The sequence below is a fragment of the Primulina eburnea genome, chromosome 2 (genome assembly GCF_022965805.1).
Source record: "Primulina eburnea isolate SZY01 chromosome 2, ASM2296580v1, whole genome shotgun sequence".
Taxonomy (NCBI): Eukaryota; Viridiplantae; Streptophyta; class Magnoliopsida; order Lamiales; family Gesneriaceae; genus Primulina; species Primulina eburnea.
In genome coordinates, this window is record NC_133102.1 from 3,590,424 (window position 1) to 3,617,587 (window position 27,164).

The window sequence follows — 27,164 nt, forward strand, 5'->3', positions numbered from 1 at the left end:
TATAGAACTATATATAATTATTATACATTTCAATTATGTTTTCTAAAGAATATTTAAATAAATATGGAGAAATGTCTAAGAAAGTTTGAAATAATTATTTTTGAAATTCATCAAATCGGGCAATGTCTACAATATCTGGATTTAATCATATACAATTTGAATGATTTTGTAGATTCATTGATCAGGGTTTGACAGAAGAAATTTATAAATTTCTAAAAATAGAAAATACAGATCGATATAATAAAGTTAAAATGACGATTAAAATTTAATTTGACATATTTTTTGGAGAGAAAATTTTAAAATAAAGTTGATGGTTTCATTTCCCACCTAGCTTGTATGATGTAAGCCTCACATCAATGCTTTTCCAAGAAGCCAAGTGTAATATAGATGAATTCAACATTTTTAAAAGTTTAAAAGCTCATGATCAAAAATGTGGAAGATTAACTTTATTGTAACTAGATCATGCATGAAGCTAGATCACACTCCATCCTTCAAATTTATTAAACAACTTTTTATCATATATTGATTAATATCTAATAAATTTCTTAAAAAAAATCGTGAATCTGATCTAAAGTTAGTATCTCTTTAAATATATGTAACGCATTAAGAATAACATGGCATGCAACTTTGAAAAGTTGGGGCTTGGTACTATTATAAATATGGACCTTGGTTTGGTCCTCTTGAATATATGAGTGAAGCGAGACTTATATTTTGATGATTGTATTTGTTTTTTACGATATTATTTCAATATAAATAGCACAAAATCTTGTTGTTTTTTAGAATTGTTTCGGTTGTTGGGTTCATGAGTTTGGAAATGTCTCAATATTGTAAAGTGATGGGCGCTGCTTTCTTGATAATGCTCTTTGTGGACCTTGTGTTTGCAGGCAGAGTTGGAAAGGTTGTCAGCAAAGAGGAGGAGGGTATTGTAGGGGCAAAGGAAGAGGGATCGACGCTTGGTCCGAGTTTGGGTTATGTGCATGGAGTTGGCTCGAAAAATGGGGATGTTGAATATGATGGTAATAAAGGTGGTGGAGGAGGAGGCGGTTTTGGTGGAGGGGGACAAATAGGATGGGGAGGCTTTGGTGGTGGAGTAGGAGTAGGATGGGGAGGTGGTGTTGGCGGTGGTGGTGGAGGAGTAGGATGGGGAGGTGGCGGTGGAGGAGGCTTTGGTGGAGGAGGAGGAGGTGGTGGAGGAAGTGGGGGAGGTGGACAAGAAGGTGGTGGTGGTGGTGGAGGAGTAGGATGGGGAGGTGGTGGTGGAGGTCGCTTTGGTGAAGGAGGAGGAGATGGAGGAAGTGGAGGAGGTGGACAAGAAGGATGGGGTGGTGGAGGAGTAGGATGGGGAGGTGGTGGTGGTGGAGGCTTTGGTGAAGGAGGAGGAGGCGGAGGAAGTGGGGGAGGTGGACAAAAGGTGGTGGTGGTGGTAATAATATAGGACGATCATGTGACGGTGATTTAAATGATGGTGGAAAAAATAATAGTTCGAAATCAAGACATATATTCAATAACAATTCAAGTGGAGGAGGGATAGAAAAGAATATTAGACCTGGTGCTGGTTCGGGAAAAGATTCAGCTACTAGCTCCAGTTATGATTCGGGGTCGAGCGGATGGAAACGAAACACAGGTGGATGGCAGTTGGAGTGGATCCGACTAAGGTTTGGATCATATGGTGGACAAGCCCTCAGATTTGATGAACCATGATTTACATTATTTCTTTCTAGTACTCTGTTGATAATTCAATATTGAGAATGTAATGATTTTTAAATAAAATTGTTCGAGTTACCTACTTCTGAAGTTTTGGTTACATATATTGGTAGTTTTGGTTACAAAGTATGATATTTCTTTTAAAACTATAAATTTATGGTTTTGACTTTTCGCTTCAAGTATTTTTAAAATAAAAATAAAATATTTTTCAACATTTATTCGAACGTCAAAATCATTTTGACATATGAACATAAAAGATTATTACATATGATCAATCTATTATCAACTTAAACAAATTGGAAGAAAATAATCAAAAATTATATACATAATTTCAACGATGGTGAATTATTTTTCTCGAGACACATTTGACATTATTTTTTATTTATGGACTTGATTTAATTTAACACCATGAGATTGAGATCCAAAAGTTTAGCATAATGATATAAACAGATCAATATTATACCAAAATATCATATCATTTAAGAAAACAATGTGAAAGTAAAATTCAATCAATACTATTAATTAAAGCTAATACTCTCCATATTTTTACTCTCTAACGAGTGAACGAACATATATAAAATAATATATATATATATATATATATATATATATATATATATATATATATATATATATATATAAATATCACGTGCATGATTTCATATATAAAACGATTTTTTTAAGAAAAAAATCGTGTTCAACACGAAGCTCAACTGTTCATTTTCAAAATTTCATCGACTTTCTGTTATATTTTCAGATACACATCAAAACATACCAACAAAATAAAGATCTCCAACGTTTTGAAATTAAATTCAATTATAACAAGACAAAAACTTCTGTGAGACGATCACACATGTCATATTTTATAAGACAGATATCTTATTTGGGTCATCCATGAAAAAATATTATTTTTTATGCTAAGAATATTACTTTTTATTGTGAATATCGGTAGTGTTGACCTGTCTCATAGATAAAGATTCGTGAGACCGTCTTATAACATACGTACTTTTATAATAAATGTTTTTTTTTTTAAAAAAACCACCCTTATGATATGAAACCTTTTTAATGGCAACGCGTGTAAAGAAAATCAAATCCAACGTACATTTCGTTTTGGTCCGCTTTTAAGTTTCCATTTGCATTTGCTTTGTCTCGTTTATATTTTCTCCACGATTACTTTCTCCTCTCTTCGCCTCCTTTTATCGATGCACTCTTTTGCACGTGCTCATGTTCATATTTATGTAATTATTCTTACATTTATTAAAAATTTAATCTTGTTCTGTATCATGCTTCTCATTTTTCCACTGCAATTAAAGAGCGCGCTGTTTTACAGCGGTACGTTTCGTTTATGGAATCGGTTTGTTAATTTCGATTTGCGATCCTCATTTCTTTCCCGTGTGATTATTATGATGGTTGGATCTTAATCATATTTTATTTTGGTGGTATTTTGGGAATATTGGGTTGGATCGTGCTGTTGGGAGAATGGGGGTTATTAATTTATTGTATTCGACCAGGTGATGCTGCAGAGTGTTCCATTGGTTACGCCATGGATCGACAAAGCGTTGTGATATGAGAATGTTTATTGTTGATTTATGATTTTGTTTCTCAGTGTGTAAAAATTGGATTTTTTGTGAGTAATGTGTGGCCGATTCTGTGGGGAAAATGGGATTTTAGTGTCTTCTGGGGCTTTGTATCTGAGGTGTAGGAATTTTTCTTGGTTTTGGTAACTGAGCGTGTTGGTGGTGAAATTGGTGGTAGGTTTTGAGGCTGAGGTATGGCCAATGCTCAGCAACAAGTACAACAAAAACATGAGAGCACGACCAGTAATGCTCGTTCAGAATTTGAGAGGGGCTTGGAGGAGTTGATGCGCGAGCATTGTGACGATTGTATGTCCTTCGCATCATGCAGTTCGCCCAGAACAACTAATACTGAAGATGATGAGGATGAGGGAGAACAATTTGTCAGGAGGAGGAGGAGGTCTGATCTTGATGGTGATGACTTTGCAGAGTCTTCCGCTGCTAGGAGGCGCCACTCGAGGATTTTGAGCCAGTGGGCTGCACGCCAGGCCCAGGAAATGATGACTACTATTGAGAGGAGGAATCGTGAGTCCAAGCTGATGGCACTTGCAGGCTTGCACACTGTCTCAATGCTTGATTCTTCTTTCTTGAGGGAGTCACAATCCCCAAATTCTAGGCGCCAAGGTAATGTGGAGAGGCTAAGTACCCGGGCCTCATCTATTTTGCAGATGTGGCGGGAGTTGGAGGATGAGCATGCACTGAATCGTGCTCGGGATAGAGTAAGGGGAAGATTGAGACAACGGATAATCATGGATTCTAATACAAATGCATCTTTAAATATCACAGAAAGCCAGGATAGTGGCAATCACGGTCCTAGGAGAGATGCTAATGAGAGTGAGAATAACTTTGCAAGCTGGACCTATGATCAGGTGGGCTCACAGAACGAGAATAGGTACATTGACAATTCTAGTCGTGAACAATCTCCAGATCTTGGAGAAGTCGAGAGGGAGAGAGTGAGGCATATTGTCCGTGGATGGGTGGAGAGTGATGTTAGTAATCCTTCATCTAATGCTTTGCCGAGGAATGAGAGTCTCAGAGCTGAATGGCTTGGCGAGACTGAGCATGAGAGGGTGGGATTGTACGAGAGTGGATGCAGACGACAAGTCAGCAAAGAGGGTCTCTGGTTGGACATACGGGAGACCGAGATAATGGAATGGGCTCTCAAGCTGATCGTTCTAGTGAAGGGTCTGCTGCTGATCAAGACGAAGGTCCACCGGAGCAAATTCGCAGGGATATGTTGAGGTTCAGAGGAAGACAATCTTTTCTTGATTTGCTTGTAAAAATTGAAAGAGAAAGGCAGGGGGAACTTCAGGGTCTGTTGGAACATCGTGCTGTTTCTTCATTTCCACATCGCAATCGTATTCAGGTAATGTTTAGGTATTAAGGGTTATTATCTCTCATCATTCATCATAACCACTTAGCTTGAAAGGTATCAGATAAGAAACGGTATTCAATTAGGCAGAACTTCATGGATATCGAGCCTGTCTCTAGCGTGAACATTGTTATGCATAAATTACTTAGGCTGCTTACATAATAAACTAGTAAGATATTACTGGCTTTAGCTGTGGTTCACCTCTTTCACAGGGACTGTCAATTTGAACCACTTATTGTTCTAGTTATCTGTTGGTGCTCCTTGATTGTGCGCAGTGGTTTCATGGGTTTCTGATACTCTGCTAATCTGCTTAGTTATTACTTTCTGATTATCAGTGAACTGCTTATGGGGTACAGTTCAAGTCACCATGTATACTTTTTCTTCATTGTAAATCTCACCTTTGGGGTTTCTTGGTTTCCCCATGACTCGCATTGTGTTAATGTCATGTTATAAATCTGTGTCGGAAGATCGAGGCTCGTTTAGTTAGATTGTTCTCGACATCTTGGACATGTTTTGGAACATATAAACTTATTATTTCTAAGCTGGAAATGCATCTTAATATTATTATGTCCTCTGCATTAGGATCTTTATGCGCTTTATATTAGGTTTTACTATGCCTGTCCTTGCATGTACAATTCTGTTATGATCCTCATAAATCAAAATGGGATTAAGATATTTGGATCAACAAATGAAAAAGATAAACGATCCAGAATTTATCACTCTGTACAATCAGTCAACCTCCCTAGCAGATTGCTAGTAACTCACTCAACAGAAAATATAACTGAATGCCTCTCTCCACCCAACCCCCACTCCCCACTCCTCTTATATTCCTCCCTCACGAGTTTTCCCCCACTCTCCTAACATACACATTTGCAATCTTGGGTGGGGCCTGTCCATCTCTTCAACCATTGGGCCTGATAATTCTGGAGTAACTGGGCACAATAAGTCTGGGGTCAAAACTTGCCCAGCCTTATCAAGAATCGCCTTGCCCTCAAGGCGAAGATTAGGAAACTGTGCTGTGAAATCTTCCTTGCTTTCCCACGTAACATCCTCATCCGTCCTTTCCTTCCACAGCACCAGTAACTGTTTGCATGGCTTCCCTTTTACCCGTTTAATTTTTTCTGCCTAAGTCTCTTCAGGTTCAAAGGTGAGAAATAAATCTGTGTCCACGTCACTAGGCAACTTAATTTCAACGTGGTCTCGGCCTACTGCCCTTTTTAGACATGACACATGAAACACTGGATGTGTTTTGGGCCCTCCAGTAGCTTCGGACGATACGCCGCCTGTCCCACTTTCTTCAAAACCTTAAAAGGCCCATGGTACCTAGCTGTGAGCTTCTGGAATACCCGTGCACAAACTGAATTCTGGCGGGGTGGGCGTAACTCTAGATACACCACATCACCTTCTTGAAAATGGACCTCCCTATGGTTTTTGTTGGCGTACTTGGCCATCCGCTGTTGAGCCCGCTCAAGATTATACTTGAGCTGCCTCAGAAGTTCATCCATGTCCATCAATGCTTGTGAGATTGCGGATACCTTAGTTTCCCCAGGTAGAAAGTTAATTAAAGTAGGAGGTCTCTGTCCATACACGACGTCGAATGGGGTCATTCCAACAGCAGTTTGATAGGAAGTGTTATAGCAATACTCGGTCCAATGCAACCATTTTGACCGACTCTTTGGTTGTTCAGAACAGAAACAAAACAAATACGTCTCCACACATTTGTTCAAGGATTTTCTTTGTCCATCTGTCTCAGGATGCTCTGTTGTGCTCATTTTATGATTAGTTCCCCGCAACCTAAATATTTTGGACCGGAAAAAACTCATGAACACTGCGTATCTGTCACTTACAATCATTTTTGGGACCCATGGAATTTGACCAATGTTATTATCCTCACAAATCAAAATGGGATTAAGATATTTGGATCAACAAATGAAAATTAGTAACTCGCTCAACAGAAAATATAACTGAATGCCTCTCTCTACCAAACCCCACTCTTTTATATTCCTCCCTCACGTGTTTTCCCCATCTTTCTCCTAACATACACGTTTACAATCTTGGGCTGGGGCCTGTTCATCTTTTCAACTATTGGGCCTGATAATTCTGGAATAACTGGGCTCAATAAGTCTGGGTCATAACAAGTTCCGTTAATACACTTGCTGGTTGGCTTATGGAACAATATCTATGCCATGATGCATAAAATTTTTACTAAAGAATTTGCATTGTTGTGTGATTTCTCAGTCACTACTCAGAGGCAGATTCCTGAGAAATGAAAGGCCTGTTGAGAATGAGAGACCACCTTCATTTGCTGCTGGTGAATTAAATCAGTTAAGGCAGAGGCACACAGTCTCTGGCTTGAGGTTTGTCTTTAATCCAAAAAATGCACGGAAACTCACTTGTGCACTTATTCAAAAATCTTGTTTTGTTTTTATCCTTTCCCATTCTCGAATTATTTTCTCCATCTATGTTTTGTTGTTAATAGATGATTAATGGAGATACAAGTTGTAATCTAGGCGTGGTTAAATTTTCGACAAGTTAGAGATGCAATGCATTGTCCTAGCGATGCTCTTCATTCTTGAATACAGCCACATAATTTTAAATTTCAAGTGGGAGGATAACTGAAATGATTCATGGTTATGTTTATGCTATGTGATTGATTGCGCCTTTTTAAGAAAGCACATGGTTTTGCGCTAAAGGTGACGTCAATTTCACAACTTTTTCATGTTTTATTCATACAATACTTTTTATTTTAGTTCTTTCGGAGTTGACCATATCCTAAAACATTGTGCAATATTTTCTTGGAACAGCCAACTATGTAATTTAGAGATCTTTTCTTATGGATCTGAAGCACTTTATAAAGCACCTGCTGAAATAAGTGAAACATTGACAATGGGCATTGATTGAGTGCTATTGCGAGGTGCACGTGAAAAAATGATGAAAAGAGCGGTATTTGCATGGATGGCGGTTTTTTTTGTAATGCATGATTATTTTACAGGAGGATCCACTGCATAAACAGCATGACTGGTTATTACTGAAATAATGGCCTGCTACTTCACATTCACTTTGTAAATTTTTATGAGTACTCGGTTGCCTCAGCTTCTAGAATAATTATCCATGTCATACAAGAGGAGGGGAAAAATGATTTGGAAGAAGAGGATAATCTTGACAGACGGTCGAGGAAACAATAGAGTAGGAATCTCCTCGGTTTCTTTTTAGTTTGCAGTCTCTCATAAACAATGGAACCAATATATAACATTTGCCTTTATGTCACACGGGTTTAAAATTCTAAATATATCAAAATCCATTATACTCCTGCTTCCAAAACAAAAACCGTTATACTTCAAGTTGCTTTATCCCAAACTAGAGAAACTGATATCTAGCATACAGTCCCGATTAACAGGACAAGCCTAGTCCTTTTAGCTTTCAGCATTGAGAATCTAGTCACTAGTGTGTTACCTAACATGCTTAGGATAAAGGACAAAAGGCGGTATTTGTTTTTTCTCACTCTTTAAAATTATTGGCATTGCTGTAACAGCTGGTTGCATTTGTTTGTGTGGTTAGCAAAATGACACTATTTCATAATATACCCATTTTGAATATTCATGATGAATTCTAAGGTTTAGAGTTTCCCTGTATTCAAATTTGCTCCTGAAGCCTTCAGATCAGTTACCCCACACAATTGGAATTTGTCCTTGTTTTTGCTCCTTATTACTTCTTTAAGATTTTAATCTTATTTCACAGTTCGGTCACTCTCATCACAAGTAATGTGTTTTTAATTTGATTCATGGTAATTTAATGCATTCAGGGAAGGCTTTGGCTCCAGATTAGATAATATAAATCGTGATCAAGTAAGCAACCTTCTGAAAAACTCATTTAATTGAGTGAATGTGATTTTATTCGATTTTATACATTATGATTGATAACAACAGAAATTATTAGAGTGATGCAATTACTTCACAGGTGGAGCTTCAGCGTGAAAGCCGGGAAGAAAACAGCCATCAATTACCAGACCACGAGGTAAACTTGGATAGCAGCACATATGGTCGAAGTACCAACCAAGAAGTCACTGCTGATATGGGAAGTAGTGATGGGGAAGGACAGGTTACTGACGGTGAGAGAGTAAGCCAACGTCAATCAGCTCGTGATGACTCTAATGGTTGGGTAAATTCAGCTTCTGAAGTTACAAACCGAAACTGGCAGGAAAACTTAGTACCTGACCGGGATTTGGAAGCATTGTTAACTGAAGCTGGAGAACAACATGGGTTGGAAGAAACCCACGATGTTTGGCAGAATGATGGCCCGCGAGAAGCTGAGGATAATCGGTCAGCAAGGCATTCAGAACCTTCAAGACTACGGCATTCTATTCTAAATAGAGGAGTAACCAGGTTCCACCCACCTGATGATGACAATGTTTACAGCATGGAACTGAGGGAGCTACTAAGCAGGTTAATTGTCTCAGTTTCCTGCGCTATCAACACTTTTATATTTCCACCATTATTTTTTACCTATTGCCCACCTATTATAGGAGGAGCGTCTCTAATCTTCTTCATAGTGGTTTTCGTGAGAGCCTGGATCAGTTGATTCAATCATATGTACAAAGGCAAGGAAGGGCTCCCATTGATTGGGACCTGGATAGGAACTTGCCTCTTTCAGCATCTCTTGTGATGGATCAACCCACACGTGATGATGAGCATAATCAGGATGAACTTGATACTATCGGTAGACCTTCGCTGGTACTGCCAACACCTCCATTACCCCCACCACAACCCCTTTGGCATCAAGCTTTGCGACACTCTGGTTGGCCTCGTCACAGTGCCCATCGTTCTGAACTGGTGAGTTAACTGACACCCCCCCTTCCCCTGTGAGTTTTACGTTTATTTGAATAAGACTCTAATTTTCTCAGTAATTGGGTTTTGGTTGATCATTGATGACTACAAGGTTGGCATAGATGTGAGCAAGCCCATAGAGACCTAAATGAGTTATGAGTTTAAAATTTTAGTATGGACAACATGAGAGGTGTTGAATACCTTACTTATGAGGACAATCTGCATTCTTTTGGTGGATATTAAACGAGAGAATGTGCTTGTCATGTCATTTAGGTCAACGGGAACGTGCATATGTTGTTTTAGGTTATTAGTCATAAAAATAAAAAGTCAGTCTCACACGTTTCAAGTCTGCTCATATAAAGGAGATTTATGAATAAATATTAGGAGAACAGAATATACAAGGGCGCCATAATTCACAACTGGTATTATTGTAATAGTTATTCATACTTGATATTTTGCAAGAGGAAAATTTTCCATGCAAGCACTATGAAGATTTTTCGAAAATTTTTCAGCATTCACACCAAAAATCTTACGCTGCCCGATACTAATATATCAGTGGACCTCTCGATGATTACATGACCAGTAACTGGTAGATATCATTTTTAATTACATGATTGTTTCTCATAATAAATAGGAGTGGGATACCATTAACGATCTAAGAGCAGATGTGGCAAAGCTTCAGCAGGGTATGAATCACATGCAAAGGACACTAGAGGCTTGCATGGACATGCAACTGGAGCTCCAACGCTCAGTTCGACTGGAAGTTTCAGCTGCTCTTAACCGATCAACTGGTGGGCAAGGTTTTTGCAATTTTCATGCAAATTTTATGATATGTTCCACAAAAGAGGCTCAAAATACTTATTTCGGCTCTTCTTATATGAACAACCGGTCAGTTGTAATTGAGTTTATTAATGCTTGTGCATCATGCAGGGATTCCTGCGACATCTAAGGATGGGTCTAAATGGGGTCTTGTGAAAAAGGGTACCTGCTGTGTGTGCTGTGATGATCATATCGATTCCCTATTGTACAGGTACTTTTTCCATGACAACAAATTTGCATCATCTTATAGGAGTGGTTGGATTAGGGTTGTAAATATGTTGAATCATTTTTCAAACCCATTCGCACTCGTGAAGGATCAGAGTAATCGGGTTGCTGTCCAAGTCCATTTAGAAATATCTGACATTAATAGACTGGGAACCATGATGAGCTGATCCATTTCAGTCTTGGATGCAAAGTTTCTGACAATAAATCATATATTTTGAGTTCATGTTGAACATTAATGAACATCTGATGCTACTTGTAACATTTACTTTGGACATTCAAATTATTTTTTAATTTATGGACAATGAGGTTGATGAATTACTATCTTGCCTTTTTCTTTGTCCAATGGAATGTTTTACACGTAAATCATTTCCCTTTCACTTGGTAAGTGTCTGTATGCTGACATTTATTGGGTCCGCTCGTTCGTTTCACTTTTGCAGATGTGGGCTCATGTGTACATGCTCTAAATGTGCAAACGAACTAGTCCGAGGAGGAGGAAAGTGTCCATTGTGTCGCGCTCCCATTATAGAGGTGATTCGGGCTTATTCCATACTGTAAAATACTAGATGTAGAGATCATGAAAGAAGTCTTATTTTAGAACAACTTTTGATAATAATTGGTGGAAGCTTTGGTTTCGGTCGTTTTCTTTTCTGAAGTTGCCCTTGCCCGCATTTCTTAGTTATTAAGTGTTAGCTTGTTTGTTTTGTAAAATTGGTACTCATTTTGACTCTTTAACTGCTTCATCATTCATTCATGGTTCTTCGATAAATCAACATTGTTATTTTTTCATTGGAGATTATAGAACCCAAAATATATTTTCTTTATGGAATTTTGTTGAATTTGTGTATCAGTGATGTCCTGTTATGTGAGTTATTCTATCCTTAATTTTTTTTTAAAAAAACATCGTTCATGCACGTATGTGCATTACTTTATTAAGCATCCAAAAAAACTTTTTATTTACTTTATTTGCATGTTTATAATATAAAAGTTTTAAAATTATCTTCTACCGTAATTATTTCCTAGTGGCATGCATTACAATCATGTACATTATATTTTAATATAAATTATAACTCTGTATAAATTGGAATTTTGTTTTCAAGTTTTTTTTGGTACGTTTAGATATCAAGTCTATGGTTTTGGGAGAATGCTAAAGGTACATCAACTATTTGTACAACACTTTTTACAACAATCTCTAAAATGACCAAATTATCCTATAAAAACTAAACAATTACAGTTCAATTTTTGGAAGCCATTGTGCAATGAAAAAGCTAACTTCTTTCAATTGAAATTTTTTTTACCATACTATTATAATTTTACTTCAAAGTTGGAAAAAAATCAACATATTACAAAATTCTTCCCATTTTCATTATTCATTCTATTATATGTTTTTCACATAATGGCCAATTCATATATTTTCCAGGAGACAAAAATGCCAATTAATCTTTCAAGTGAAATATGATAATATAATTGATACAAATGTTATACAAAACATGCACTCATGCATAATAAAATGTTAATTTATGTCAATTTAGTTTATTTTCTATTTCGGAAACATAACACACATTATCATGAGACGTCAATTTAGAAGCTTTGGATAATGTCCAATTTACCAAAAAAAAAAGTGCATATATTTCAGCATCCCAAAAATTAAACAAAAACATACCAAATATAAAAAGTAACATATGTTTAATCCTTCAAGAAATGGATCGACAGATACCAAATTATAAAATTCAAGTAAAAAAGTTCCAATAGCTTGTTCTTCATAGTCATCCAAAAACTCCATGGAATAAAGCATTCATGCTCTCATTACTGCTCCAATTTGTCGAACCAATAGTTTCCATCATTATCTAGTTGGCCAAAATACAAAGGTAATGGGGCTGTTACATTATCCAACCCAAATCTTGATCCAAAGTCGACTCCACATTGGAGTGTTTTTGTAACAGTTGTAAAATTGTTAACTTCTTTTCGCTACTGACATTTGTACATCTGTCTTTCTTCGATTTAATTTGCACCTAGCAAGATAACGAATGTTAAGATAATTACTTTCAAGAATAATAACATAAGTAAAAGAAAGATTAAATAATACCTTGGTTTTCTTTGTTCTACTTTCCAATGGTCCTTTTTTTCGAACAGTACGAGAGGCTCCCTTTCTCTTCGTACACTTCGGGTCTAGAGTTTGAGTAGAAAAGGTGGTTCCAACTTCTCCAACACTGGCAGATCTCACTGGATTAGATGGTTGAACAAAATCTTCACTTTCATGACCTAATATCATTCTCGAAGTGAACTCAGCCTTCTTGACTGAAATCCATCTTTTCACCTCCTGAAATCTTGCCTCATCATCTGCAGCCAAACCTGCTAGTCCTGAAAATTCTCGATGCAATTCATCATATTTTTCATGCCCCGGAGTAGTAATCCAACCATCATAATTTACTTTCACCCGTGTGTACAAGCGATTCACATCACGCTTCCATCTCCTCAGAATATAATTTTGTGGTACTGATCTCACGTTTTTGAATAACAAAACCAACACAGCATGTCTGCAAAGTATTCCTCTGAACTCAAATAAATGGCAACTGCAAACTATCTCATTTTGTTCTATTTCAAACTGGACATCTACAATTCTTTGTTTTATTATTTTTCCTTTGACCTCGACATCCTCACGTACCTTAAATTTTGTCCTCTCAAGCTCTTCCCCACCATATATCACTTTACAATACATCAGACGACTGATCTCTTCCTGGAATTCTCTAAGCTTGTCCATAGTATATGAAGCTTGAAATTGCTGTCTACCATTGCAACCCAGGACTGAACAAATTCTTCAGGATTTAATGATTCATATACAGAATTGTGTATGTCCTTAAAAATAGATTCCTTTTCTTTGTGATACCCAAACTTTTCAGGTAACTTTCTAAGTATATGCCATAAACACCATCTATGTCTTGTGTTGGGGAATATAATCTCTATAGCATTTTGCATGGCCCTGTCCTGATCTGTGATAATACCTTTGGGAGGTTGATTCTCCATGCAGTTAAGCCATGTCTTAAATAACCATACAAAAGTGTCAGTATCCTCACCCGCAATCAAACCACATCCGAGAAGAGTCGATTGTCCATGATGATTAACACCGACAAAAAGAGCAAATGGCATATCGTACTTGTTTGTCAAGTAAGTTGTATCGAATGTGACAACATCACCGAATTCCTTGTACGCTAGTCTACATCTGTTATCAGCCCAATACACATTTTTTAGGTGACCATCCTCATCATAATCAATAGAGAAATAGAAACCAGGACTCTGATTAGTTTTTTTTGCAAAGTATGCATGAATAGCAGTTGCATCTCCTTTACCCAACCTTAGTCTCCTAACCTTATCAATGAAGTTCCGACAATCCTTTTCAATGAAAGTCATGTTTTCATATCCCCCAGCTTCAACAACAACTGAGTTGTAACTTTTATGGAGTGGAATTCCAGCAATATCATTAAGCTCTAGCTTCCTTTTAACATTTTCAGTTAGTTGTCGATTGCATCGATACATCCTAGACTTTGAGGGGCTTATTTCGCGATTATGTTTTAGCTCTACGATTGTTAGTCTCCAAACACCAAAAGCATCTACAGTTGCATTCAACCTAGCTTTGCATCCTGTTTGACTCGTGGCACTAGGCTTTTGAGAAGTAGTTGCACCTCTTGATCGGTTTCCTTCTCTGCCACAAGTGAATGCCACATTTCGGATAACTCCATTTTTTCCTTTTCTAGAAGTCCTCCTTCTGATTGGAAAACCCACACGATATGCATACTTTTGTATATTTCATATATTTCATCAACACTCTTAAATTTCATCCCAACCTCAGGAACAACGTGGTTATCTTCTTCGAACACCCCATCATTCACAGTAGCACAATCCTTAATTCCCATTTCATTTTCAATCGTATGTTCACATTCACCAACTACACTATTTGAATTTGACTTTTCAATATTGCATTCTTGACTAAGGTTTTCTGGGACAAAAAGTAAAAATAAGAGAATAACATGAATTTGTATAAAATTTCAAAACATTATTACCCATTACTGAAATAACTTTTCTAGTGTTCCTATGAGGTTTCATCAATTACCCATAGCAAATTCTATGGAAAATTCTCTACAGACAATAAGTTTCATTATAAAGAATGCATAATCTCAAAGCAGCAATTAATTTTACAAATAAAAATCACTCAAATATGATAGAATCATACCTGGATTAATCATTTTTGGGAGAATATTTGAAGTGAAAATGGGCAACCAACTAGTTGTCAACGGAATATTGTGTTGTCGCTGGAGTCGGGAGCTGTCGCTGGAGTGGTGGTCAGAATTGTGAAGATGATGGGTTGAGAAGGTTTTGTTTTACAAGAAGAAAAATGGCCCTGCTCTCGAAGAAGGAAAATGGCCCTGCCTTGTGAAATAAAAAAAAATGAATTTTTTTGGTCAAAATATCAGTAAATACAAATATCACGATATATTGGGTGTACATCTCGAAGTAAGATAAATTGGGTGTACCTGTAGCAACACTCATGGTTTTGTATGTTTTATAATTTCCTGGGTATAACCAGCTTAACTGTACATATTGGTCCGTGATTTTTTTATTTACCTAAAATAAATAACAATAAGAGAGAAATTATACAACTCATATAAACATGTGACCACCTCATATGTTTTAAAAGAATTGTAGCCAAAATAATATTTGTAAAAGATTATGTTTAAATGTGAGAAATTAGGAACTGAGTGGTATTTGAAAATAAAAGTGAATATAATTGTTTAAAATTGTTTTAAGGAATATAATATTTGATAAATAGTTGATTCCCTTATAATTTTTACAAAAATACCCTTTATTGGAGTGTCACCGTGACGAATAATCATTTTTTGAAAAATCAAAGTGAACATGAGACCAACTTCTAGATTTGATTTAAACGGGTTACTACCCATTTTTTTTAAAAAAATGGTTAATATTCATTTTAGTTCATGTAATTTAAGGGTTTTCTCGGCTTAGTCCATTTTGTTTGTCTCGTGCTAAAATGGCTTCTTATATAACCAAAATGTGAGTTTGTTTGTCTCGTGCTAAAATGGCTTCTTATATAACCAAAATGTGAGTTGCTAACAGCTTATGATGGATATTCATCCCAAATTTAATGTATTTGTAATCTATTTTATGTTGAAAAAATTAATGAATGAAAATTGAGCAAGAAAAACATAAGAAAACCCGAGCATCGGTAGTGGAAACAATGCTACTGTAGCAACGGGGCACCAATGTCTGAAAAAATTTTCATCCTGTTTTCCGAAGGTGAGCGCACCTGTTCCCGAAAAATTGACTCGTAAGTGTTGATATCTTCTGTTCTCAAAATGTACTATATTTTTATTTACTGATGCTTCCTGGAGCTGTCTTTTGAACTTGAGGTTGATTTTGCACTCCAATAAACCTCAATTTGATTAAAATCAGATTTTTTAAAACCCGTGCTAGACGGCCAATCAGTGTGGCCGCCTAGGAGCTAGGCGTCATCCTACCGCATCGAAAAGGTGTTAGGCAGCCCTAAGCGTTTAGGGTTTTCGGAGATCTTTTTTAGACTTAAAATTTTTAAAGCTCAATTAAAATCAGAACATGACATGATAAAAACAACATGTGAAAGAGATACCAATGTGAAATTAGGATAGAAACAAAGGCAAAGTACTAGGGGAAGAGTGAAATTGGTGATCAACACACTAAATTGCGGATAAATATATTGTGTGTGCAACGAGGTTACTACGACATGAAATAAATTGAGTCATTTTGATACGAGACAAAGTAGAGGGACTGAATTGGTAAGACTCCTAAACTATGGGTACTAAAATGAGTTTTATCCGTATTAAACGGAAATATTTTATTAAGACTAGTTATTCTGCACACGCGGTACGTGTGTGTACGATCTTTTTTATAATTATCGAGAGATTAAAGTGAAATTTGACAAAATATCGAGGGACTAAAGTGCTGTTTGAATGGTTGGAATTTAAAAAAATAAAAAAATTTGTTGTTTTAAATAAAAAAAAAACAAAATTGTAATTTTTGTATGACATACGAGCTAAATAGGGAAAAAATTAATGTCTATTTGTCTGTGTTATGCTCAACCTTGGTGTATAGTAAACCTGCCGCTGAGCACATATCGGGAAATGGAAATGTGGGCCAGACCCGAGTTAATAAGCCCAATATACAAAACCCGAGACCGCATCCATTGAATGCCCATTAATAGGGTTTAGAAATTTTAAGCCGTCAACACCAGAGCATCGGCGATATATTCTCCGGTGAGATTCGAGGATAATGCATTACTGTCTCGTTTCATTTTGTATATTTTATGAACATGTTAGTTTATTTTGTATGCTTCTTCGTTTTTATTTTCTTCTCGCTTTCTGATATAATTTAGGTGTAGGGTGAAGGTACAAGATGATAGGAAATTAAATCTGGTGTCCGCAGTGGAACAGGTAAGGGAATTTTCTGTACCCGAATATTTATATACTTTAAATTTTGCAGTTTTAATTTTCCAAGCGTGGATATTATTTCTTGTAAGGATAGAATTGGAATGGCTGCCGGTGGTCTAACAACGTGGATTTTCTGTACAATTCCGGTAATTTTTGGTTTATATATGTTCTTATGTTCCTGTTTCACCTAATGTGGCTCAGAATTACTAGAAGTGGAAAATGAAGTACTCACTTTACCAATCTGAAATACACTTGGAATGTAAATGTTGGAGACATTTCTAACTGGAGTACTGGACATCCAATATGTGACGTGCGGACTATTGAACAGTGAAATAAAACTAAAACACATGATTGTACAAGTAAATAAGATGCTGAATATTGCTCTTATTTTAATATTGGGGCTTAAGACTGAATTTTTTTAAATAGCTTCACATGTTTGAAACCGAATTTTTTGGGTTCGAGTTCAACTTATTCAGTGCTCTAAAATTCGGCCTAGGTGCTAGTCAACGGTCGACCGCACCGAAAAAGTGGTAGTCGGTCAGCGTAGGCGGTAGTATGAGGAAGTAATATGGGTAAGAATGATTGTGTCTGTTTTAACCGTTGTCGTCGTTAGAATTTTAGAACCTTGACTTATTTCAAGTTTTATTTTGAACTTAATTTGTTTAGCTTGAAATATGTTTGCAAAATGTTGATAAATATTTAAGTTCCTGAGCGGCTGGCAAGCTGTCATAGAAGATAATTTATGCTCGAAAATCGAAATATATTCAAACATGTTCAACTTTGGCTTGAACTTGATGATTTCATGTTGAAGAGTTTTCAAGTTGGCTTGAAAATCTTGCAAATCAATTCAGTTTTTCTACTCCTCAAACCAACCTGAATGGAGAAAGGAAAGTGATGAATTGTGACAGGTACTTATGACGGGCTTCTTTGGTGTCTCAGATGTTTCTCCTGGTACTGCCAACTTGAAGTTGTGCTTGTACCGAGCATTTAAGATACAAGCAAACCCCTGATTATACTATTGTTTATCTGCCTGATTCCCTCTCTATCCTGTATTTAGAATTTTTCGTCATATGCTTTTTGCACAAGGATGCCTTAATTTTTTAGGAGCCAAAACCTTATTATAACTATTATTTACCAGTTGTGGAAAACTATCATGCTGTAAATTAGAACTTTATAACTTTTTGGTCGACTTCAAGAAATTTTCTCATTTTTTTAACCTGATGAGGATGCGCCTGATACTTTTTTGTATATTATGGACTTGCACATAATGATGCGAGCTTTTGTGTTTTCACAGCTACATAAAGATTATGACTTCAAATGGGAATTACCCGTTGGGTCACAGTGAGGATATTTGCGACTAGAAAGAGTAAATGGTTAGAATTCAGAACTTGTAATTGACCGTTTCTCTTCTGTCGGAAGACATGGATAATTGTTGGGTATTTTGTTTAGAGTAATCTTCTACCATAGTGTCATTCAAAGATGAGGTTTGGTGATTTTGATCAATCGTGATTCTTTATGTATTTTTTGCTTTGGAAGAGTGGAATAACCTGGTACACGCATACAAACACAGTGACAAAATTGTGAATGAGGTAATTTTTCAAAAAAATGAATAAATGATTGTGACTTAAGACTTAAATAAACTGTGTAAAATAGGTAGCTAAGCAAGAGAGTGCTTTTAGTGGTTCTAATGAATCTATGTATTATAGTAATCGTGTAAATTTCATTAAATTGATAAAGTTATAAACAAGAGCGAAGTAGGAAATTGTTTCACTTGTCATGAGAAAATGCACCTCAAAATGCGAAGTGCATATTTGCGAAACTTAAAAAATAACTATTGTGTATGCTTGCCAAGTGTGAAATATGATTCGTGAAAGTGGTGATACGATGTTTTTTCTAATAAAGATCTTAATGAATTTAATAGTGAAAAATACCAATATATTGAGATTTGTGTATAGTGAGAATTTTGTTCGAAAATGCGTTTTTTAAAGTTGATAATGTGAAAAACCGAAATACATCAACTCTTAAAAATGATTTTGTAAATGTGTTTTCTTGTTAAATTTTTTGGCTGAGACTTTCAAAGGTAAAAAATATGATGAAAATAGTAATATTTAGGGTTAGTAAAATATATAACTAACCTTATTTTGCAAAAATTTCTCGTATGCCTATTATATGCATTGTATGTCTCTGTTTACAACTTGCTTTAAATGAAATATGTAGAAAAGTACATGAGACGTGACACGTGTATTTCATCCAGCTCATACCGGATATTATCGTCTCTGTAATATCACTGTCGAAATTTTCAGCCAAAAGATTGTAGACTGTAGTTGCTTTTCTCATTTTAAGAGTTTCTGCCATTCTCTTTAATAATTTCAAAGCAAAACTATAGAACAAAACACTTGCAATGCACAGGTATCAAAATAATGGTAATTTGTACTTTACTTAAATTCATTGAGCTCTTTATGGACAAGAGTACAAAGCTGGCGTCCGCTGCTTTTCCACAAATCATATTTACAGTTTGCTAGCAAAAATATGCAATAATAGTTTTTGAAGTTTAGAAGATGTCCAGTGGGAGTATGAGGAACAATATTTTCATTTGGGACTAGACGGATTTTGTTGATTCGACAATGTGTATTGAAAGGCATACAGTTCCAGAGGGATATATATTTGGATGTAAAAATCCCTTGGGAAAATTTACATTTGGTGGTTTGCTAGGATAATCTCACTAAAGTGCATTACCAATAATGGACAAAAATCAGGGTCAAAGAGTCTACTAGTGATTTGGGCTGAATCCCATAGTGTTAGGGCTAGACTGAGTTTTCTATGTTTCACCCCGTGAACTAGCAATGTTTTCAGTGAACTCAAGGGCCTACAAGCCATCTTGGAAATAATCTTAGCATTGATTTTCTGAATCTGGACCAGAATATTTGTTTATAGTTCTTGTTTATATTTTCATTATGAAGTTTGTACTAGGCTAAGCTAAAGTGGTCTTCTTGAATCTAAACAATCCAAGTCCCAAAAACCGAGTGAAGAAAAGTTCTTAATATCCAATACCTTATTTGCTTGAGTTTTGTACCCAAATAATTTAGGTGTATATTTTTAATATTCAATGCCCTATTCTTCGAAGCCATCTGTTGCATGATGTTCAAAGAAATGTTCCTGATGAGTTACAGAAGATAAAGAGAATTGGAGGACATTTTAATTTACTCGACAGAAATCAATGTCTCTGACTTATGGGTAAAAGGTATAAATCAGAAAGATTTTGAGCCATTCCATTGACAACCAGCAGGTAAAATCCAAGCAATACTTTATGGTTGAGTAGTGCGTCAGGTTAGCTCAAGTTGCAAGGCTATGTATGTTAGATTTTAGAAATTTATCTTCATTTCTGACTTAAGCATGCCTGACCATGACTTCATGAGGAAAGAGTATGGCTGATCCTTTGGCCAACTTGAACTGCCCAGCTTTGGCTGTAGGTGGTCTAATAATGTGGCTTGGATATGATGTTCGCCTTGCTCATCTGATTTATTTGGGTATCTATACAATCTCTCATTCACTATGTCATCTGTTCTAGTTTTATTGTGAGTTTGTACGTGTATTTATGTGTTAACTTCACCTTAATGTGGCTCATAATTGATACAGTCCCATTAATACCTCTTGCTAGTTATTTTACCGAACAAATTCATTGATTTGTTATCTTGCCATCGCATAAAGTGTTTACTAAAGAATTTGTATCTTCTGTGTGATTTATCAGTTGCTTCTCAGAGACAGGGTTCCTGAGAAACGAAAGGCCTGTTGAATGAGAGACCACCTTCACTTGCATCTGGTGAATTAAATGGGATAAGGCAAAGTACACACGGTCTTGGCTTGAGGTTTGTCTTTCGTCCACACAGTGCATTGGAACTTGTGCTCTTATTTTAAACATGTGTTTTGTCCTTTCCCACTTCTATATTATCTGTCTCCTGCTGCCGTCGATGAAAAATTTCAGGTATCCTCATCCTCCCACTTGAAATTTGAAATCATGTTGCTGTATTGAGAACAACGAACATCACTAGGAGAATACATTGCATCTCTAACTCGTCGAGAATTTCACCACACCACCAACTTGTATCTCGGTTAGTCATCTGCTAATATCGTACAATTGATGCTCACTTGGTATAATCCATGACAACCATAATTTATTATTCTACATTTATCTCGTAGTTGTTGAATATAACAATTTTATTCCATTACAACATCGCCTATAATCCAGACAAGCGGAAGAAACCAGTCATATTTACGTGATGGAATTGATTGAGCCTTTTAGGATAGAATATCTGTGGATTTGTGCTACAAGTGACACTAACTTGATAATTTTTCATGTTTTGGTCATACTATACCTTTTGATATAAGAGTAACCTGCGGCTACTACGCAGTTTGGTTAGTTGTCTCATTTTCTTGCGCAGTTGATGTTTGTAAAATAAGTTTGTAAGGCTGACATTTGTTGGCTTCCCTTTGTTTGATTTACCCCTGCATCTAGTAGGCAAGCTCGTCCGAGGAGGAAAAGGAACAGTTGCATCAACCGCAGTCATGGAGGTGATTCGAGCTTCTTCGTTACTGTAAAGTACTAGTTTCAGGGACCATGAAATAAGACTTATTAGAACTTTTTATAGTAATTGATGGCAGCTCTGGTTTCTCCGGTTTTCTGTTCTGAAGGTTTCTGTAATAAACATTTGACGTACGTTCAATTTTTGTATGCTACACGTGCTTATCAATGAATTCATATTTATCAATGAGAAGTCGTCTCTAAGAATTTATAAACTAATTTCAAAAAACACATCCGTATGTCGTATGAACAAATGATAAAACAACCAAAATGAGCATACAATACATCGTCCTGTTATGCGAATAAACTGATAGTACCATTGACGCATTCCAAAATCTCGAACAATATTCATAAGCAAAACAAATTTCATCATTAACACAGTAGAAAAACTATTACCAAATGTAGTCACTAAAAATCAAGTTTCCTTTAGTTCCAGCAAAAAATCGATCTGAAAAATGCATAAACATAAACTTTTATTAAGCATCTGAAAGCAAGTGGTGGATCAATCATCTCGTCATCTTCCAATCCATAATATAGACTACCTGATCACAAATCTACCGGTCCAAAGGCTCCCCATTTCTGGTCATCAGACTGAGGATCACCCAGAAAAGATTCAATATTGGATCTCGCAGATTGATCCTTAGCGAGTGGAAAGTTCCAGAATGAGTCAGAATTTTCAAAGAAAACGTAAAACGCAACAACGGAAGCCAAAAATAGCCCCAACAGTAGTATATAGATTTGCCATTCTGCAATTTCAGGGACAAGAAAATGGTAACCTTGGTTAGTTTAAATTAAATTTAGAATATAAAGTGGGCGATGCTCCGGGGAGGGGGGGAAGATAGATGGATATAAGAACCTTTCCAGTCGGCAGGAACATTCAGTTTAGTAATCATTACTCCCCATTCGGTAGACGTGGTAAGAATTACTCTGCAGAGTCGAGTGCAAAAGCTTAAACGAAAATAAGGTAAACAATTTAAAATGCTAGGTCTGTCACAAAACAAAAGAGAAGATTAACAGCATTTTCCATTAACCAATCAACAGGTTTGTGAGGATAATCAAGTGGGCAATCTGATGGAGAAATTCATTTTAGGTCAACTTGAATTACTGATAAACCAGATGGTATATAAATTAGACATCTAAATAACAGAAGTAAAGAACTAGCAAAAATCTGGTATATTAACAGTATGTCTGAATATTAAGAATAAATGAGCAACCGTCGTTGTATAAATTGATTCGAACCACATGAAAATACAAAAATACTAGTTAATGGCTCGGGAAAGAGCATTCATATGTTGATTTTGATGACAGATTTTAAGTTTTACCTTTCACTGGGGCAAAAGACTAATGATTCAATGTTAGCGCCCAAGTGCAACCTCTTACTCCAATGGCTGACTTCCATTTTTTTGATGTCTACGACACATATATCTCCATCCTTGCTCCCCCTATAATTCGAAAGGTTGTGAAAATTTATTTGCTGACAGTAACATCATCAATACCAAACTAAAACGTTCTTCCAAAAAGATCTCGCGCTCGGCAAAGAAAGTATATTCTTGTCTGGCAATAAGAGTATCATTGACATTACCTATTGAGGTTCATATACGATCGGATTAGAACCAGCATATCAGTTTTTACATTTTTATTTTCTCGAGTACTATATTGTTTTTAACTACTAAAATTCCATTGGAATGTTTCTGTGCTTCTAATGGACCTACAATATTAGACGTCCAAAATAATATTGTTCTTACAATTTTTCCTCTTTAATTTGTTTCAGAACCAGTTGTCACTTTCAGCAAAAGGTACTTCCAGAAAATAATACAGATATGATTTTTTTTCCCAAAATAAACATATAAACAAAATAGAAAAGGAATACAATTCAAAAAGAGGCTGGATACTTACAAAGCAAGATATTTTCCATCCAAACTCACGGACATTATTGAAGCTGGCTTTCTCAGTAACCTCTTGTGCCCAACTTTCTTCCATGTACTTATGTCCCAAACAACTGTCAGTGCTTTATTTCCTGTGTAATACAAACCATGTCTCAAGTCTGAATTTCCAACAATTATTAATCTCAAGCACCTAGGTGACTGCATGCTTGGAGAATCTTGTACATTTGACATACCTTTTTGAACACTGCAAAATAGAAAGGGTTTTGTCCCATCTTTAGAAAATCGGCAAAGTTCGATTCTTTCATCCTGCGACACAAGAAAGATACATAGAGACGTTAATAACTTAAATTTGTGGGAAAATGATACGCAAAAGTCAGGAATAAAGCACATACTGAGTTCCGTGTCAAGGTTGTTATAGGAGCTCCATCATTTGTGTTCCATATTCTTGCCGAGCCATCAGTTGATGTTGAAGCTAGAAATTCTGAGTCTAAGCTGCCACAGAATAACAAGGACCAAAACCATTAAAGTCTGTTCCCAGGATGACTGAATTGATTGAAGAGCACTAGATAATGTCTACACTTGAAAGAGAAAATACAAAAATAAAAATAAAAATCAGTTCCTCTTTCAGATATACATAGAATTTTACAGTCCAGCTCCTTTCGTATAACAGGTAAATATTGTGAAATTATCTAGTCTAAATTTTCTTGAAGTAAAAACCGTGAACATTTTTTTTAGAGAGCAATGTCAATGTCAATATAAGAAGTGCATCATGGGAAAAACATAATTGTTAAATCTCATGTCAAGGCAGCATGGTAGTATTGCTTGTGTTATAAGCGGAAGACTGTTCATGATTTCATATGGATATGGGACAAAAGTAGATAATATGGGAAACGATATCTTGTAATAGATTAAAAATCAATCAAATGTTTTACCTAAAATCCATGTCTTGAAATGACTTGTGAGCTCTTGGTTCGTCTAAAATGATGCGCATGTTTGTCCACTCAAATATTCTAAGATGTCCGTCCTTCAATTTTAAAGAAAAGGTAAAATAATATATAATATGTTCTAAAAATCATATATTCAGAGACCAGTACAGAATGATAGTCATCATAAGAGAGCTTACAAATCCACCGGTTGCAAATTTAGTTCCGTCTACACTAAAAGCTAAGCACTTTTGCAGTCCAATTCCTTGCAGTGGAAGCACCTCTTCGTTCAAAAGTTTTATATTGTCTTCCCGGCCATACAAACTGAACAATCTGCACGTTTCATGATTCATTACTTTTTGCATCTAGCACGAAAAAGTAATATCATACAGAGAAAGGTGTACTCTAAGAGTAAGACATGCACGCCAGTGCAAACCCCTTTCCTTCCTCTGTTAGTCATGACCGGGGCCAATAATTTTCCAAATAATAAATTTCCAAAACCATTCTGGAATATCAAACATTAACAATAAACCCTTTAGTCAAAGATCTAGATGCATGATAAAATGAAGACTAAAACCAAACAGTCAAAACACTGACTTGCAGTCGCCAGAACTGGTTGCACAAACTATGCTATCTCCACTGGGATGCACAGCAATTGTCACTGGATTAACCCCTTCTTCAAATTCATACTTAGCCTGCATGTATGATAGACACAGGGGATCACGTATTCATACACCATCAAATAACATTTATCAAACATAACACTGCCTCCATCGAAATTGACAATAAGCCACTGCAAAAAATTCCTTGAAGCAATCTTGTGCATCAGAGATAGCATGATTACCATAAATCTGTCTGAATCAAAATGTTAAATTACTCACTCAATCTAGGGTAACAAAATTCTCACATGCAGCAGATTAAATACAAAATTATATCGACACAAATAAATAATTAAAAAATAAAAGCATCCGACCTTTGGGGATGGAGAGAGAGAGGTGGTCTTCGGATCGAAGGAGAATATCTCTATAGAAAATGGCTTCGATTTTCCGACCGCCGCCAAATGCGCGTTTTCTGGCCGTCTGATCCACGTCGCACAAGTCACAACACCTCCTCCCGGCACGTCTCCGGCGTCCATTTTCCGCAGTGCAAATCGATATCAAAAAAGAAAAGATCGTCGTCAGGTGTTGGCCGTTGAAATGTGAAGCAGATTTGGAAGAAAATTTTAAAAGGGGTTTTTATACGGAGGAGAATATTGGGAACACCGTTGGGGTTATTATCCCCTGCAATGACAACCAAATCCAAATTTTCAAATATATTTTTCAGATTCTATCTTCCACATTTTTTTCTAAAAGTAAAAATCCAGGCAAAAACTTGTGTGATACGGTTTCACGAGTCGTATTTTGTGAGACGAATATCTATTTGGGTCATCTATGAAAAAATATTATTTTTTATACTAAGAGTATTATTTTTTATTGTGAATATTGGTATGGTTGACCCGTATCACATATAAAGATTCGTGAGACCGTCTCACAAGAAGAGACCTACTCCAAAAGTCACAATCGAAAATTTGACAGAAAAATTTTGTTTTGAAAATGCGTATAAGATTGAAAAAATCCTTATTCATATAACAATAAATTAATTGTATATATCCTCCCAAAAACTTTGAATTTAGTTCACATTTTCATCCATTTTGAACATATACAAGTTCTTAGATGACATTTTTTTTACTTTTATAGAAAACATATATCTCTAAAGAATGTCAGATTTGATTAACAAAAGAGTAAAGAAATTTGTGGTTAATTAGCTATCATTCATTGTCTTAATTTAATTTAATAATAAAAAATAATTGATGGAATTAAATATATTTTTTTGTAAAGCTGTAATCGGTATGTAATATGTGGTGCAAATGTAGGCAATCTTTTCCCCAAAGTATGAGTTGCAAAATGTCAACCCCTTCGATGATATCTACGCTATCTGGAAAGTATATGCTGCGACTATTCCGGGGAATTCTGAACTATTTTATTTAAATAAATAATTTTTGAGCATGTTGGTGCAAACCTATATTGACTTCTTTAATAAAGGACATTATTTTTAAATAAAAAGCGAAAATTAATTTTTTTAAAAACTGGGAAAAAAAATTTAATATGATGGTGGATGACAATAAATCCGGGTAAAGCGGGTACACGACTTGGACTCGACATATTTGGGATGGATAAGAATATGGACATGGATACATGTATTTTGATTATAATTATTTTTTTCAATGGATTCTTGGAAAAGTTTGTTTTTATGTAATTTCTAAATTCTATAACCTTTCATCATTAAATTTTTTTTGGGGAACCGTCCACGATATCATATGTGAGACGGGTCAACCCTTTTTCACCACAAAAAGTTCTTAGCATTAAAAAGCAATATTATTTCATTGATTACCCAAATAAGTCGTCTACAAATTTGCGTTGTACGTTTCACAAGTTTTGTCTTTTTTTTCACCCTTTCGATACTGAACCATTTTTTTAATATGGTATATAAATATTTTTTTACAAATCGAATGCAAATAATGACGGATCTAATCCATACCTTAAAGGATGTGGTTAATGTCCTAATATATCCAACTACTCGACCAATTCATCACAAAAACTGTGTGAGACGTTTCACAGATGTATTTGTGAAACCATCTTTATTTGATCACATGAAAAATATTACTTTTATTTGGGGAAAATAATTCCCTTTTTCTATTTTATTATTATTTTTTATTTGACAGATATTCCTTGTTTATTACGTTTATA

General features: G+C 35.8%; 2 protein-coding genes and 1 pseudogene across 3 annotated transcripts; 1 reads left to right on the forward strand and 2 right to left on the reverse strand.

Moving 5' to 3' along the window:
• The first annotated feature begins 2,829 nt into the window (after window positions 1-2,829).
• Window positions 2,830-21,756, forward strand: LOC140820585 (uncharacterized). Its single transcript, XM_073180881.1, is given in 9 exon segments — window positions 2,830-4,349; window positions 4,352-4,644; window positions 6,889-7,007; window positions 8,453-8,495; window positions 8,608-9,092; window positions 9,173-9,479; window positions 10,108-10,273; window positions 10,404-10,503; window positions 18,285-21,756. Coding segments are annotated over 9 exon segments (2,454 nt in total). The 5' UTR covers window positions 2,830-3,475; the 3' UTR covers window positions 18,352-21,756.
• Window positions 12,151-14,872, reverse strand: LOC140824492 (protein FAR-RED IMPAIRED RESPONSE 1-like; annotated as a pseudogene).
• Window positions 21,757-21,912: 156 nt separating the features above from the next.
• LOC140820592 (SEC12-like protein 1) lies at window positions 21,913-25,634 on the reverse strand. 2 transcript variants are annotated; one of them, XM_073180902.1, is made up of 11 exons: window positions 25,352-25,634; window positions 24,976-25,073; window positions 24,579-24,711; window positions 24,388-24,479; window positions 23,848-23,947; window positions 23,689-23,761; window positions 23,466-23,586; window positions 22,892-23,011; window positions 22,426-22,496; window positions 22,112-22,315; window positions 21,913-22,017 (listed from the first exon to the last, which is right to left on the reverse strand). In XM_073180902.1, the coding sequence occupies exons 1-10, from the start codon at window positions 25,511-25,513 to the stop codon at window positions 22,116-22,118; spliced, it is 1,170 nt and encodes a 389-aa protein (XP_073037003.1). In that variant the 5' UTR covers window positions 25,514-25,634; the 3' UTR covers window positions 21,913-22,017; window positions 22,112-22,115. The 2 variants fall into 2 exon arrangements, with proteins under 2 accessions (XP_073037003.1, XP_073036994.1); XM_073180893.1 differs by lacking the exon at window positions 21,913-22,017 and having other exon boundaries at window positions 22,095-22,315.
• Between the last annotated feature and the right edge of the window lie 1,530 nt (window positions 25,635-27,164).